Here is a 17347-nt window from a genome sequence, read left to right on the forward strand (position 1 = left end):
AGTAGGGGTAGGGGATTAAGAGGTACAAACGATTATGTATAAAAGGATCTGCAAGGATATATTGTACAACACAAGGAATATAGCCAATATTTTATAATAACTATAAATGGTATTATATTATGGGTATATTATATTTTATTATATTTATAATTATAAAATACATTTTATTATAAAATAATAATGAGTATTATTTTATAATAACTATAAACTCACAACCTTTAAATGTTGTGAATCACTGTATTATATGCCTCTAACTTATATAATGTTGTACATCAAATATACTTCAGTATGAAAAAATAGGAGATTTATTGGTTTGGTGACATAAGGGCTTTGAGCTGTAGTTGTTTTATATGCATATTCATTTTCTAGGACATTCTTTGTGGTTCCCATTATGTGTACTCAGTCATTCAAATTAAGAGTAATGTTAAGGATTTGGGCCAAATAGCCGTATAAGATTAGTTACTGGAACCAGTTTGCCAGGAGATAACATATCTAAAATTGTGTCCTTTGGTCAGGGAGAAGGGGAAGTTCTTTTAAAAATCTTTTCATACATTTGATATTTTGTTTTTATAGAAGGAAAATAACAGCATGTATTTTATTTTCAAGCTAAGGAAGTATGTGGTTTTATGTGCAGGCAGGTAGAAACCTGATATCTTCTATCAATTTGAAGTTTTGTGCATGCTTAGTTATTTTTCAAAATTTGAGTTAGCATTAAAATGAAAATTTAAGTTCTGTATTAATACCCAAGGTCTTTAGGATCTGTAAAGGGACTGCAAGGTGCCAATGATAAATTCCAGAAAGGGCCCAGACTTATTCCAGAAGGTTATGGGAGGGAGGAAACCCTACATACTTCATTTATTGTTTATGTATGCAGACCTATAGAAAAGGTTTAATGTTGAACTTCTAGATCACCGAGTGATGCTTTGGATAAGAAGAAAGTGAAAGCAGTGGTCTTCAAAGTGCCTAGTTCAGATGTGGGTGGGAAATAAAATGTTAGCACTCCTATATCTTCCATCCTCTACAGGGTCTTTTCTTTGTGCGTGCTTTCTAGTATCTGTAGTATATGAGTGCTTGGAGTTTAAATAATTAGATTGTTAGAGAAAAAATATGCTTTAAGATTTTGGTGTAGAAACAGAAGTGTGCACTAGGATTAGGTTTGTTTGTATTTAACAGGGAAGAAAATAATAGCTTAAGTAATATAGAAGTTTATTTCTCTCTCCCATAAAAGATACTGGCTGTCAGTAGCCCAGGGCAGGTATCACAGCCCCAGTGATACAGCCCCAGGTCTCACAGTGTCACCAGGACCTCTGCATTCTATCTTTCTGTTCTGTCCCCCTCAGCAATTGAGTTCCATCTTCAGAGTCACCTTGTGGCCCAAAAACGCTGCTGGAGCTCCAGTCATCTTGCTCATAGTTCAGGTAGCAAGAGGGAGGAAGAGAAGAAGGAAGGCACTCTCCCCTCCCTCTTTTTAAATTCTTTTCTTTTTTTTTAATTAATAAACTTATTTTTTAGAACAATTTTAGGTTCACAGCAAAATTGAATGGAAAGTACAGATAGTTTCCATGTCCCTCAGGGTCCCCTTTCTTTCAAGTTATGAACTAAGTGCCACCCAGCAGCTTCTGCCTACATCTCGTCGGTCAGCACATGGGCATACCTGGCTAGAGCAAAGCTGGGAAGAGTAGTCTTTTAGTTGAAAGCTTTGCTGCCTTCGATAAAACTGGGCTTTGTGGCCAAAGTTGACAGGGAGGTTGTTGAGGAGGAAACTTGAAGTCTTGTCACAAAGCCATTTGATGTAAGAGAATCTCTTTATTATTTTCTGTTAATTATGTAAAAGAGAGTTTAAGTCCAAGCCTTAAACTGGGATGTTTAGAAAGCTGTTTTTGTTTGTTGATGTTGAAATACATGGTTTACCGTGTGTAATCATTATGAGCTCTCAAGGGCTTCATCTTAAGCATCAAAAATTATCATTTTAAATTATACTAAGGAATCATACAATTATACAAGGTACAAGAAGGAAGTATTTTATGTTAATTTGGAAGCACATGTAATGTTTTTTAACAGGATTTGAAGGAATGCCTTACGGAATGAAGAGCACAGTTTAAAAATCTTAAAAAAGTTTTTAAAGAAGCATTTAATATATATCTTTTTTTAACACCCTAGACTTTGGCTGTTATTTATTTCGTTTGTTTCATCAGTAAACACTTCAACTTATATTGATTTCAAAAGGAAGTCATGGCAAGAATCTTGGCTTTGTCTTTCTCATAGAAGCGTGCTGCGGTAAGGACCAATTGCTTTATGATAAATGTTTTTTCTGTCTCCTCTCCCGTTCTTCTTTCTTCTCCCTAATCAACCCCTCCCCAAAAGCGCATACTCCTTCCACGTTACTGCAGACGGTCAGATGCAGCCTGTCCCCTTCCCCCCGGACGCCCTCATTGGCCCCGGCATCCCCCGACACGCTCGCCAGATCAACACCCTGAACCACGGGGAGGTGGTGTGCGCGGTGACCATCAGCAACCCCACGCGACACGTGTACACGGGTGGGAAGGGCTGCGTCAAGGTCTGGGACATCAGCCACCCCGGCAACAAGAGCCCTGTCTCTCAGCTCGACTGTCTGGTGAGTGAGAAGGAGCTGGTGCACAAGGGTAATTTCCTCCTGGAGACTCAATAAGGAAATCGCTGTCGGGGCCTGGGTTTTATTCCCATTATGAGGAAATGGAAGCCCATTCTGTTTCCTGTGTTAGCTATTTAGCTCTCCCCACTCTCTCCCCTCAGCCTGAAGGTTTCATTTGTTGCCGTTTCAGTGGTTAAATCCCAGAGTTGATGGATTTCTCTTCAAAAATATTTTAACAGTAGTTTACAGAAGCGGTCCTTGTTTGAATGTGTATTCAGAAGGGGGTTTCCCGTTTAATGGATGGAGTGCAGCTAGGCTTGGACTCTGAGCCCTGCACTCCCCTCGACTTTTAATTTCCCTACAGCCTTTGGATAAATATTGAAGAGTAAACATTTGATAATGTGGCATAAAACCATTCTGAACAGGGTCTGTGTTTTCAGGGAGACCTGGCTGAGTTTTATGACCTTAACTTTAGGAACGAGTTACTAGATCACACTGCAAGAAATCAGGGCAGCCTTCAGCAGAACGGGGGTGGTGGGAATGCTTCCCCAAGGCATCTACTCTACTCACCCCTCCCCCCCGCCAATACCATGTTGCATTTTCCAGGATCATAGAATACGTCAGGACATGTTCTCTACACAGTAACCACAGGGTTTACACACCACGTACCATTGGCCTTAAGTGGACTATAGGCCGCCCTGCCCCTGTAGGGTGTCTGCCTGCACTTTGCTTCGGCATATGGTACACTTTACCTGCTGCCTGCCTGGCAAATGGCAAGGATTCCCGAGAGGGTGTTTCCAAAACGAAGACTGACTGTGTTTTTGAGACGAAAAGCCTCTTTGGGCTAGTACTTGGTTTTTTTTTTGCAATCAAATAACTTAAAAATATATCCATTAATGAAAGTTAAACATAGGGAAACATACTTAAACATCTTACGGAAAAACCCAGACAAGCTTTTTGGCAACCCAATGGTAGGAGAGTTTTGTAACACTCATCGTCTTTTTTGAAATTACATTGCTTAAAGTTTCTCTAATCTTTGAACAATAGGCCATGGTTAAAGCATAGTAAAGACTCTGACTGTATCTGTTTGGGTCAAAGGATAGCAGTTATTTCTTTGTTGGAGAGGGCGGGGGTCATTTTAGGTCCCACCTCCCTTTTCTAATGTGTTGGTTTTGATGGAGCGATGCCTTCTTTTATTCATTTTTTGGGCCTTTGGATTGAGAGGCTTAAATTTCACAGCAGCCATGTTACAACTTGAGAAAGCAGCTGTGTTAAAGTCTCAGACAAGGATCCATTTGGCTAATGAAGACACAGTAGTACAAGCCTTAGGCAGAAACTTAAGAGTAATGAAAACCAAAGCATAGGCAGTGTGTCTGCAGTTTCCAAATAGTAAATAACAGAGGGTGATGAGGTCAAAGATTTATAAACTAGCTGTGAAAAGTGGTTTCTTTGTGAAGAAGTACGTGTACCCTTACCTTACATCCACTGATTATCTCAGTTCCGTCTACTCAGCAGGAAATTGGGCTTCGGTGGCAGTTATATCTAAGCCTTCACACATGCCGAGCAATCCTGTGAGTTTGCTTTGTTTACGACTTCGAAGGAGCCAGTGGCCATCAGATCCTGATCTTTACTACAGAACGCTTGCTTTGGTAGTGTCCATGAAATACCACTTTTTAAGTCAACAACCGAGACAGCAGTTAGAGAACATGGCATTGTTACTGCTTGGTCATGCATTATAACAATTGAATTATGTTTATTTCACAGAACAGGGATAACTACATCCGTTCCTGCAAATTGCTCCCTGATGGCTGCACTCTGATAGTGGGAGGGGAAGCCAGTACCCTGTCCATTTGGGACCTGGCGGCTCCCACCCCGCGCATCAAGGCAGAGCTGACGTCCTCGGCCCCCGCCTGCTACGCCTTGGCCATCAGCCCCGACTCCAAGGTCTGCTTCTCATGCTGCAGCGACGGCAACATCGCCGTGTGGGACCTGCACAACCAGACGCTGGTGAGGTGAGCAGGGGTGGTTTCCTGAGTGGGGCTTCCCTGCTTGAGTACCTGGGTCAAAAGGCCCCCTATTACCCCTGCTTCTCTGCCTGCCCCCAGGCTCAGCCCACACGTGCCAGGCTTGGATCTGGGTGTCAGTACCGTATCACCGCCCTCAGAGGGCTTACGGTCTTGCGGCCACGCTTGGGTGTCACCCAGGCTTCATATTTACCTCCCTATGTTCCCATTCTTCAGCCACATACACGTGCCAGATTTGTTGAAAAAACATTCCTGGCTTTTGCCAAGGGGCAGCATACCATGGATTAGATGGAGGTACAAAAGGTCGGCAATACAAGATGTTTTTGGCTTTGCCTAGAACCTTGTATGTGCGCACAGGAGCCAGCTGATAAAGGATGACAGAAAATCAGCAAAAGGACATTAGAAGAGGAGGTTCCACGAATTTCACCCACAAAATGGTTTTAAAGTAGCTGTGTTTCTCAATAACTAAATAAGCTCTATCCAGGGGTCATTTCACCCAGGAACGAGCCCAGCTGCTTGGAATCTGCCACCTTTGTGTCCCTCCTCGGCTCTGGCCAGCTCACTCCCTCTGGCTGAGTCAGTGCTCACACCAGGGATGTTAGAGAAAAGTCCTTTAGAAAAGGAAGAACTAGTTAAACATCTACGGCAGAACGGGCCTGTGTTTCGCCCTTTCGTGTCACAGTTCGTCTTCACTCAGAAACACTGTTCATGGTGAGTTTTTAGACTTGTAGGTTACTTAGCAGGGCTCCTCCCATGCTTCCGGGCCCAGAGCTAGAGGGACGGGACGGGCTGTGGAATTCATTATAGCAGCTCACTCTTTCTTCAGCCGTTTCTGTAGAAATCCACTAAGGGTCACCGAACCAGGCTCTGTCCCTGTGTGTGGGTGACAGTGTGGCAGTTATTTTTCTTGTCACTCTCCGGGCAGCTCAGAAAGTGCAAAGTGAACAAACGGAGCCAGGGCTTTCAGCCTAGCAAGTGTTGGTGGTTTTTTCTTTTCTTTCTGCTTTTTTCTTTTTTAAACTTAATAAATAGCTCTCCCAAAATATTCATTCGAAGTGCTTTTCAAATATTCATCTCTTTCATCCTTGTCGCTTCTGCACTGCTGTTATCCTGATATTATTGTGGAGGAGCTGTAATGGGGCCCAGGCACTCTGCCCTCTTGTATGTTCTGAACCCCTGCTCTGTGCCGGCCCCCAGGGAGTAAGTACCTGTTGGATATGTTGGCCTGCTTCACACATCTCTCTCTCTCTCTCTCTCCGTTTGGACAGGCCACACATGGCTAGCGGCCACTCTGTGTGACAGGGCAGTACGGAGTCTCCTGAATATCTTTGTATCTGCTGTGACCCAGCATGTTCTGAACAGCCCTAGGATCTGCGTTCTAGGAGCCTGACCTGAGGGTAGCGCTGAGATAAGTGGACGGAGGGATGGAGGAACCCCCACCAAGAGCTTAGGTCAGCAGAGAAACACAGTTGTTTTCAAGAAGTCAAAGTATTTCATGAGTTTCAGAGGTAAAAAAAAATTCAGAGGATGAAATGAAGAGGAGGTCCCTGGGTTTCACGAGCTGTTTGAGGACAGAAAAGCAGCACTTTGGAGAGGTGGGGCAGGACTGCTCCAGACCAGTGGGAAAGCCTTGGATACAGGCTGGGACGTTTGAGGCAGAGAGTTGGGGTACATGGGGGAGAGGACCAGGATGGAAGTTCTGAGTAGTTTTCAGGGAAGAGATTTTTGGAGTGATGGTTCACATCTTAGAATTCAGGGCAACAGTGGTGCTCTTGTCTTTTCCTCCATGCCCTTTAAATTCCAAGCTCAGCTTTAAAGTTGGGAGCTCTGCGGGAATAATAAGGTAATAGGAAGGGGAGGCGGTGGAAACTTTTCTCCGGGTGTTGACATTTCCAAGCAGTTCTCTCATGGATTCTGCCTGGTTCGCCATCCTGATCTGACCTCGGAACACTTCTCACCTGTTCCAGTCACTCCCCTGCCAGCTGCCTCTTGGCCTGCAAAACCAGGTCCACGACCCCCATACCACCAACCCTGTGGTGGCTTACGTCAACCTCCCCTCGGCAAGCCCTGCCTGGGGCCTGGCGGCGCATCGCACTCAGCAAATCCCCGTTGGCTGTTTGTCCTTGGTAGTGGTTCTTTGTTTTTTGTTTGTTTGTTTTTTGAAGTATAGTTGATTTACAGTGTTGTGCTAGTTTCTGCTGTACAGCGAAGTGACACATTCTTTTTTTTATATTCTTTTCCATTATGGTTTATCCCAGGAGTTTGGATAGAGTTCCCTGTGCTATGTAGAAGGACCTTGTTGTTTATCCATTCTAAATGTAATAGTTTGCATCTACCAACCCCAAACTCCCAGTCCCTCCGTCCCCGCCCCCCGCCCTTGGCAACCACAAGTCTGTTCTTGGTGGTGGTTTTTGACTGAGGCACGAGGTTCCCCTTGAAGAGAACAACAGCCTTGTGCTCAGATTTGAGGGCAGGACCGTGCCCAGGGGTCAGTCAGCAATCAGCTCTGTCTCTGCCCCGCACCTCTGAGTCAGGAGGCCGGCATGCCCCTTTGTCTCCAGGAGTCCAGATTTCCTAACGTGGGGCTCTTTCGAATAGAAAAAGCGAGGTCGAGTAAATACATGAGCTCATGCTTTGTTGGCACGAAGGGCATTGCGGTGTTACTCACTCATGGAAATGGGAGTGCTCCTGGGCCCTGAGCTGGTGATGTGGTGATTCAGGCCCGCACAGTTATAGGCCAAGCCTGCTTCTTTCTTTAAGGAATACACTTGGGATTTTGTGTGTTTGTCTTTTTTTTTCCCACTTTCACACTTAAACACTTTTCCAGACCTGGGAGGAATTTTACCTTCCAGACAGATTTGTAAGAATAGCTATAGGAGCGTATTTAACTTCTCCTGTGTGGTGACCTAAAACGGCATTCCATTTCTTCAGCACTTGGATCATGAAAAAAGGAAAAGAAAGTCTGCAGGTGCCGTTTCCTCTCCTCCTCGGGGGGAAGGTTGGTTTGATCTTGGACATCAGCAGACACCGAGGAGATGACACACGCACAGCGAGTCCAAAACTAACAACACAACAGTGTTTACCTTGAGCTCTGACAGGAAATCATTATTCAATCTGGTTTGTTTTATCAGGCAATTCCAGGGCCACACAGACGGGGCCAGCTGTATTGACATTTCTAACGATGGCACCAAGCTCTGGACGGGCGGCTTGGACAACACGGTCCGGTCCTGGGACCTGCGCGAAGGGCGGCAGCTGCAGCAGCACGACTTCACCTCCCAGGTGCAGGCTTGTCCCTCCCCGGAACCCACGCAGCGCTCTGTGTGTGGCGCACCCCTCCGCACACCTCCCCACCTCCCTCCCGCCCCCAAGAGTAGTAGCTAGACAAACAGACCGGGCTTTAATTTGAGATACAAACACACACACACACACACACACACACACACACACACACAAATTACCCTGAAACACTTAGACTGGTTTTTAAAATGCTGTAGGTTAAGACGTGTTAGTTGTTTTATTTGTATATGAGTTCATTTCAGGAATTTGTGCCATGAAGGACATACAGGGTCTGATCTGTTGTCCATCTTTTCACCGTCTAATGTGGGGGTGAGAAATGATTTTATTCACATATAAATAGACCTTGAAAAATATGCAAGGATATCACAAGGAGTAGAGAAAAATCATAACAGCTCTACAAGTTGATTCATTTTGCTTAAATCAGGGAGCTTAAAAAATACAGCGGTATCTCAGTGGATGCCCATTTTATTACTCATCCCTTAGACATTGGACTCATGGCTGACTCGATTAATGGAGTTTTGAAATGATATAAAAATGGCAACTTTGTGGATTGTGGAGCTTATTTAGATGTCAAGTGTCTGAATCTAGGCCTGTTTGGGGAAAGATAGTGCGTGCCATTTTAAGTGCTTTCTGTTGATGGTGGAATTGTTCTTTTTATCGTGACTTATTTACTTACTTTTTTTTCTTTAATAATTCCAGTCAGAAAAATAGGACAGAAATGGAAAACAACTGTACATGCAACTAAATTTCATGTCCCTGTCAAAATTTTGTTGAGTTTCTTATAGTCTTCCCTGTTCCCTTCCAGCCCTGTTCCCGTTATGGGTAGGATCCTATTTTTTGGTCTGCCCTTTTTTTAAACTTCTTATGGAAAATTTCAAATATATTCAATATATGAGAATGGAGAATGTTCAAGCATATATGAAAGTACAGAGAATTATATGATAAACCGCATATGCCCATCACCCAGCTTCAACAGTTCCTAACACATGACCAGTCTTATCTCATCTGTCCTCCCTGCCCCCGAACACTGGATTATTTTAAAGTAAATCCCAGACATTATATCATTTCATCCATGAGTATTTCAGTTAGTATCTGTAAAAGACAAGGAACCCTTTCAAACAACACACAGAATACCGTTATTATTAAGAATAATTTCTTGATTTTATCACCCGTGCCATAAGTGTTGCAGTTGTTTTTATTTTTTTCCAATTGTTTCATAAAGGTCTTTAACACTTGACTTATCTGGGTTGGCATGGTTGTCCTGTAGACTTGGCCTTTGCTTATTACCTCCTCCTGTTCTTGCTGGTTCTTCCCCTTTTCTTGTTGTCTGTTCACTTCCTAAGTCTGTTGGGCAGAATACTTAGTGAGCCTCTTCTGCTGCTTGTAGATATTCTCCCTTGGTTATTGCCCAACTGGGGAGTGGCTGGCCGTGGGCATGGAGAGCAGCAACGTGGAAGTTCTCCACGTGAACAAACCTGACAAGTACCAGCTGCATCTCCACGAGAGCTGTGTGCTATCCCTGAAATTTGCTTATTGTGGTGAGTTCAACTGAAAGGAAACCGGGGAATGTTGATGGCCTAAATGGAAAATACTTCTAAAGAATATAGTGGAGATGATATCTGGAAAAAATGTTGTCCTCTGAGCAGCTGTATGCAGTAATTCTATTGTCTTAAAATGTCCCTCAGGGCGTAGGGATGTCTGTTTTGGTCTGTTTCCCTGAGTTGGGAAAAGTCAGCAGGTGATAAAATTGCCTAATACAAGGTTTTGACACATGTTTGTCTTCAGTGGGGAGTGTCAGGGGTGTGGGTGGGGGCGGTTAGTTGCCAGTCTGAGAGGGGTTGGTGGGAGTTTATAGAAAAATGAGGCAGGAGCAGAGGAGATTGCTATGGACTGACCGGGATGAGGAGCCCATGGGCAGAGAAGGGAGCATTTAGCTGCACCCAGACTGTTACACTCTGCAGTGAGGATAATGAGGGAAGAAGTTCATGGGGAGTCAGATATTTATTCACGAGATGGATGGATGGATGAACAGCTATCACATATTGACCATTCTATGTGCCATATGTGCTGTCTGCCATTTTACTTAGATTCGTCATTTAATCCTTCCTAGTCCCATTTTATCATAAGGAAACTAACAGAAGACAACTTCATTGATTGACTATTCGAGGACCCACTGCATGCTTGGTGTGAAGCTACCTGTCATGTATCCGGCGGCTAATGGGACTGACATGGTTCCTGCCACCGCTTTGATTAAACCCAAGATCACAGATGGTTCACAGTGGAGCCCAGATTTAAAACCTGCTGTGTCTACTCATGTCATGGCCCAACCCCTTGGACATGATAGTTCATGATTAAAAATGCTCTGAGTTTGATTAAGCCCAAGTAGCTAATAGTATAGCAGGAATTTTAATCTAGTTAAGCCACAACCACATGTTCCTTTGCTAATTCTAGGTAAATGGTTTGTGAGTACTGGAAAAGATAACCTCCTCAATGCTTGGCGGACCCCCTATGGAGCTAGTATATTCCAGGTAAGTCCGTGCTCCTTACATAGAATGACAGACCGTTGGACCACACAGCATTGCTGATGACGCCCGAAGTGAAGGTGCCTTGTTGGGAGCAGGGCCCTGAGCATCTCTGTTCCACATTAAACACATGTCCATTGTTTTCTCTTCCAGTCCAAAGAGTCCTCATCCGTGCTCAGCTGTGACATCTCTGTGGATGATAAGTACATAGTCACTGGCTCAGGGGACAAGAAGGCTACAGTCTATGAAGTCATCTACTGAAAACATTATGTGGTTTAACGTTTATAGTTGAATTGGGCCAAAATGTTTTGAATTTGTAGAAATAGAAAAGTTGTAACTTTAAAAACACAGAAACCTGTTTCCAAACCTTGACACAAAACTACTTTGCGTCTACAAAGAGGAGGCAGTGAGCACATCAACAGAAGGTCACCTACCTACCTAGACCAAATGGAGCACCGAGGCAAAGTGGACAGAGGGGTGAGGGTTGTGGGCTTGAGGAATGGAGCCCGCTGACCCGGGCAGAGTCCATCCTTTTCTTTCTGTGAGACCTGCCGAGATTACCTTTCTGTTCCTTGCCGTTCCCCTCCTGTCTGTCCTTGGTAGAGCAGTGGTGTCTCCAATGAACTTGTTTCCTCGTTTTGCATCTTGTGAAATGTTTTTTTGTATTTTTGTTGAAGGTTAAACATTTGTATAAATTGTAAATATATTTGGTTTATTACAGTAAAGGCTTTAGTACCAATAAGTGGTTTTCCTTCTCCTTCTTTATTGTTTTTATCAACGCTTTGGGATCATTGGTGCGGGTTCTATAAGCAAAGTTCAAATATTTGTAGAGGAAGTTTTAAAATGCACTTCTTATTTTATAAATATATTTTGTCACGGACTCCCACTGCACTAGAACCTAATTAACACTTCTGAGTTAACCAGGAAGTCAAGGCTAGGAATAATGAGTAACCGAAGGTTTATTAATGACAATTTTATTTGGGAAGCAAAAATAACTTTGCCAAGATTCATTCTTTTGTTTGGATGCTGTTGGGATTCGAGGTCACAAATTAAAGCTTTGCCTTTTCTTGGTGATTCACTGGGAGATAGAATATTCTTTTCTCTAGGAAAGCCTAGCATTTTCAAATCTATAGTCTCTCCCTTCACAAGCTGTACATTTCAAGAAAGGGAGGTGACTTGGGTTTAGTGTTAAGACTGATGATATCCACAAAGCTGTGGAGTTCATTAACCTGTAAAAGAAAGGTGGGATGCCTGCTGGTTTTATCTCATTAATACTTATTTGATCTATTATATTAATTGACTTAAGCCAACCACACCCAGCACTTCACTCCATCCTTCTCATTAAGGCTTTTCCCCTGCAGCTACAGCCCTGGCTCCCTGTCATTAGTCTGGTCTTTATCTCTGTGGACAAGCTTTTACTAATTTGATTAGATGCAACCTGTAACCCTGGGCTTTTAATAAGTTGCCATGCATGGTTCCTCCTGGAAAGGCTGCATGACTCATTCTTTATATACCTATTATTTACTGCTATATTTTCAAAAATAATGGTTAATAATTTTAAACCAGGTTTTCTGGCTGTTTAAAAATAGCACCTAAGGAATCTTTTAATGTTCTTATTTTCTTATGATCCAGCAAGTTGTTGGCAGTTTGTCTTAACATTTTTCGTTTCTTATCCAGACCTTCTTGTTTTTATACACTTAACAACATTATTTTGTTTGCTTTTTGCCAAAATAATGTTTATGTACATAGTTTGTTAAATATTTTCTCTTCTCAGTAAGTGGATGGCAAAGGCCTAATTACTAAAGCTGATTTCTCTGTCATCCCTTCCTTGTATAATGAAGTAAGTTTCTATACTACAGACTCCGATGGCTTGTTAATGAGCTTTTACCTTTTCTGTTCTCTCTCCTTCCCTGCCTCACCATCCCTATTTTCTGTAGAGTAGAGGTTAAGTTGCTGTAACAGCACCCAACAATACAGTGGCTTTGAGACTACAAAAGGGTTTGTGTCTTACCCACCTATGACCCAGAGCCTCAGGGCAGTGATGCAGCTCTGCACTTCCACCTTTATTCCCGTGGGCCTCCACTCCTAGTCAGCAGCGGGGAAAGAGTGGGAGTCCAAGGGAAGGGGGGGTATGCTTCCAGGCTGGTGACTAGGAATTTGTCCATCACTTCCACTACTGGTCCCTTGGTGGGGACTTAGTCACGTGGGAGACTAGGAGATTTCTCCTACTGTGCAGCGGGTGATCCTGGAGAAGGGGGAATATATTTGAAGGGATTCTGGGTTAAAGAAATAGTCCTATTTTCTGTTGGTGCATTTTCTCCCTTCATGCTTTATGGTTTCCCAAGCTTCCGATGTTCTTTCTCATGGGATTTTCTGAGGGTCTAGATCTTATCAAGACATCGATTATCTTGAATCTGATGAAACCAGTTCCATTGCTTTTGGATGAGACTCTAGTCTGGTCCCGGAAGAGGCGTTCTACAGAGCTAGTCCCTCTGCTTGGGGTTTGGAATCTTGGGGAATTACCGAGACAATTGTTTCCTCACTTGTAAAACGGGAACGATAAAATAGTCATGCCTCCTTCTCAGGGTCTTGAAGGTCAGACTCAGGGATGTGAAACACGACTGGGAGCACCAACTGTCTCACAGATGGAGGACATGAGTGGGAGATTTCTTCCTCACCTGCGAAGTTAAGAGGCCCCACTTCTCTCCCCCGGGAGATTGGAATCATGTGATCGTTGACACCTGGGTAAGCCAAAGGTTTATGTACCTCTTGCCTTGAATATGGCTTATAAATTAGTGTTCAACAAATTCAGATTCCCCCTAGGGAGCCGTGCAAGGCAGGTTCACATATAAGAATATCAGGAGATGATTGTCATTATCCCTATTTCAGTAACCAAGGCTCAGGGAAGCTGTGTCCTCCCGGCCTCATGGGAGATAGAACCAAATTCAGGTTTGTTCTTTCTAGTCTCGCAGAGTGGCCTGTGATCTTTCCCAGCTCTCCAGATTTCCTCTTCATTTTATTTGAAATATTTACAACTTGCACATTTCCCTGATGTATATAGGTGTATAGATAGGTTTGTGTTTACTAATTTAGGACTGAATTTATGCAAATGATTGTTTGCCCCATTCTTTTTAATAGGTTTTATTTTATATATATTTAATATTGTTTTTGTTCTGTTTTGTTTTAAATCACTCACAGCCTTAACCTTGAATGTAGGTTTCTGCCATGTGGCTCTTCCATGGGATTGAAGTTTGCTGGGTAAAAATTGAAGGCCTAGTGAGATTGGTTTTGTAATGCCTTTTCTCATAACTAGATGTTTCTAGTACTTCATAAGAACAAAATATTTCGTCAATGTGATAATTAACATTTTTAAAGTTTTTGTTATTCGGCAGATGATAGGGACGTTTCTGACATAAATTATAATAATCCTCACAGTGGCTGAGAGATGGGATTTTTGATGGGTTAATTCTTTGAATATTTCATGACTGGCAAGTAGCAGCTGGCTCCAAAGGATTCATACAGGGATTTTTAAAATTGCACTTTTGCTAATGGCACAACGAGATGGTGACTTTCCCAAAAGTTTTCCAGCAAATCAGAGAGAGGGATCAAATTCTCAATTTCAGCATGCTGTTTAATTCCATCAAGAGATTGCTTCCTCTGCCATCAGCTTGAGCGTGAGGGAGGACATTTCAAACCCTCCACTCTGCTGTAGATCGTGGCTTATTTGTTTCTCAAGAATGTCTTCTCTTCACTCTTCCTTCGGCAGTGAAATCGTCAGATCACCACAGTTTCAGGCTCCCCTGAGCAAGATGAAGCTTGTGTAAGGCGCATTTTCTGCCCTAGTGAACTTTCTCTCCAGACAGCCAAAACTTCTCTGGCTTCATATTTTGTCCTAGCACTTCAACAGTTAAGTGGTTTGGTGTTAATTGGGTACCTATTTTTAGAGGAGTTGTTGTCAGACTTTATAGTCTGCATCAGAATCACCAGGAGGACTAGTTAAAATTCAGATTTCTGGGTCCCAGACTCAGAGTTTTTGATTCAGTAGGTCAGGGTGAGACCTGAGAATTTGCATTTCTCAGACAAGTTCCTAGTTGTTCCTGAGGCTGCTGGTCTGGAGACTACACTTTGAGAACTACTAATCTAGAGCAATAATGTTTACAGTAGAGCTATCAACTATTAGAGTATATTCATATTCTCTTAAGACTGGAATAACCGTATACTTTTGGCTTTGGGCTGAGGATTAAAAGTAAAATGACAATAAAATGCAAGGCATACTGTTTTGATGTTGCTGTTCTTATATTAGTCTCTGTTCCCAAAACTAACTTTTGCAGCTAAAATATTATAATAGGTCTAAACCAAAATTGCGCTCTTAAAAAAGTTGCTTTTTTTTTACTTAGCCATTACTCAGTGTGAATTATGTGAGTGTTATTATAAGGCTTGGAAAACCTACCATAATCACCTCATGTAGTGGAAGCCTCGAGAATGTACACAATGTTGGAGTGGTGATGCATAATTAAAAGTTAGAAATTGTTCTTCAGAAACCTGAATACTTACTGTATGTAGAACAATAAGCTGCTGACTTTATAGAATGTTTTTCTTCTTCAAATTATCATATTAGATTCAGTCAGTCAGCCAGTATTTATTGAGTGGGTGACCTCAACATGGGGGCGGTCACTGGGCTGACTAAGGTGAAATTATTCCAGCGGGGGGCACTGGGGAAGAATCTACTGGCAGTAATGGAGGGGGATGTGGGTGAGTCACTGCCCAAAGGAGACCAACAGTAAGAGACGGGCAGGCAGCTCTCAGCAGTCTTGGATGTGAATTACTCATTTGACATTAGCTGGCTAGGGCCGCCGGTGGGTGACACTCCAGCAAGTATTTGAAAGAACTGTTGTGTTCCAGGTACTGGGCCAAGGGCTTCCAGTTGTTTCCTCATGATTATTTTTTTATTCATAAAAGTATCATATATCTCTGATTTTCAATTTGGAAAATATGGCAAGGTACAAAGAAGAAAATAAAAACCTATAATTGTACCACTTAGAAATAATATATTATTTTTATGCCAATTATGTCAACTATAGTACAGATGATTAATAATAGTGAGCAAGTTGTTGAGTGTTTACTATGTGCCAAGGACAGTTGAACACTTTGTGTTATCTCATTGAATTTTCACAAAAGCCCAGTGAGGTAGTTACTGGTTTCATACTCGTTTAACCGCTGAAGAAACTAAGATTCAGTAACCAGCTTGAGATCACACAACTAATTGCTGGTAGAGTGAGATTTAACCCAGGTGGTCAGACTGCAAAGCCCATTGTCTTAATTCTACTGTTCTACCTACTTGTCCATGTGGTTTTGGAACCTGCTTCTCACTTTTTCTTTTTTGTTTTCAGCTTGACGTATAATTGACAAATAAAATAGTAAAATATTTAAAGTGTCCAACATGATGATTTGATATACATATACATTGTGAAAGGATTCCCCACATCCAGTTAATTAACACATGCCATCACTTCACATATTTACTTTTTTTTTTTTTTTTTTTTTGGTGAGAACACAAGTTCTACTTTCCTGGCAAATTTCAGTTATACAATACATTATTATTATCATTCTCTACCTTATTTATCTTATAACTGTAATTTTGTACCTTTTACCAACCTCTCCCTATTTCTTTCAACCCCTGTCAACCATCCTCTACTCTGTTTCTATGAGTTTGACTTTTTTTTTAGAGTTCACATATAAATGATACCATGCACCATGCAGTATTTGTCTTTCTCTGTCTGGCTTATTTCACTTAGCTTAATGCCCTCTAGGTTATTCCATCTTGTCACAAATGGCAGGCTTTCCTTTTCAAAGGCTGAATAATAATTCCATTATATATATATACATATATATATATACATACATATACATACATACGTCACATTTCCTTTATCCATTTATCTGTTGATGGACACAAGGTATGATATTGTTTTTGTACATTGGCTATTGTGAATAATGCTGCAATGAACATGGGGGTGCACATATTTCTTCAAGATGATTTCACTTCCTTTGAATGTCTACAAAGAAGTGGGATTGCTAGATCATATGGTAGTTTTATTTTTAACGTCTTGAGAAACCTCTGTAGTGTTTTCCGTAGTGGCTGAACCAATTTACATTCCCACCAAGAGTTCCCTTTTCTCCATGTTCTCGCCAGTGTTTGTCAGCTCTTGTGTTTTTGGTTATAGATGTCCTAACAGATGTGAGGTGATATGTCCTTGTGGTTTTGATTTGCATTTTCTGATGATCAGTGATGTTAAAAACCTTTTCATGTATTTGTTGGCCATTTGTATGTCTTCTTTGGAAGAATGTCTATTCAGGTCCTCTGCTCATTTTAAAAAATTAGGTTATTTGAGGGTTTTTTGCTATTCAGTTGACTTTATTTTTAAAATTTATTCACAAACAACTTACTATGCTGGGTTTACTCTAACTTGCGCTTTCTCTTTTATTAGGCATATTGGCTATTTCGAACACCGAGATACAATTCTTATAGAGAAAATGCTTGTATATCATATTCTCGCCTTACTCCTGTTCCTTTCCTTAGAGTTAATTCCAAGAAATGGAATTACTGCATCAAAAGATAGAGTGATATTTCAGATCATTGATATTATTCACTGCCGAATTGCCTTCCAGAAATATTGGGCCCATTTATACTACCCTCAGCAAAGCATGGCAATGCTAGCTTGTTTCAGGTTGACCACATTGTTCTTACTCTAAAGAATATTTGCTCATGATGGGCCATAAGTGATATCTCATTTCCCCATTTAGTTTTGTTCTAACTTAGATTCATTCTTTGAAAGGATCCTAAAGAGCTCAGCTCTTTGGTCATCCTGTCCCCATACTTAAGAGGTCTGTCC

The 17347-nt window shown here is 41.9% G+C and overlaps 1 protein-coding gene across 4 annotated transcripts in view; it reads left to right on the forward strand.

Moving 5' to 3' along the window:
• The window catches only part of LOC133097893 (transducin-like enhancer protein 1), an 87230-nt gene extending 76034 nt beyond the window's left edge, over nt 1–11196 (forward strand). For all 4 annotated transcript variants that reach the window (XM_061200312.1, XM_061200313.1, XM_061200314.1 and 1 more), the window contains 6 exons: nt 2365–2614; nt 4376–4623; nt 7767–7914; nt 9320–9470; nt 10384–10460; nt 10608–11196. In XM_061200312.1, the coding sequence (XP_061056295.1) occupies nt 2365–2614; nt 4376–4623; nt 7767–7914; nt 9320–9470; nt 10384–10460; nt 10608–10715 (982 nt within the window). In that variant the 3' untranslated portion in view covers nt 10716–11196. The remainder of the gene's footprint in view (nt 1–2364; nt 2615–4375; nt 4624–7766; nt 7915–9319; nt 9471–10383; nt 10461–10607) is intronic.
• The last annotated feature ends 6151 nt before the right edge of the window (nt 11197–17347 follow it).

The sequence above is a fragment of the Eubalaena glacialis genome, chromosome 9, assembly GCF_028564815.1.
Source record: "Eubalaena glacialis isolate mEubGla1 chromosome 9, mEubGla1.1.hap2.+ XY, whole genome shotgun sequence".
In the NCBI taxonomy this organism is placed as follows: Eukaryota; Metazoa; Chordata; class Mammalia; order Artiodactyla; family Balaenidae; genus Eubalaena; species Eubalaena glacialis.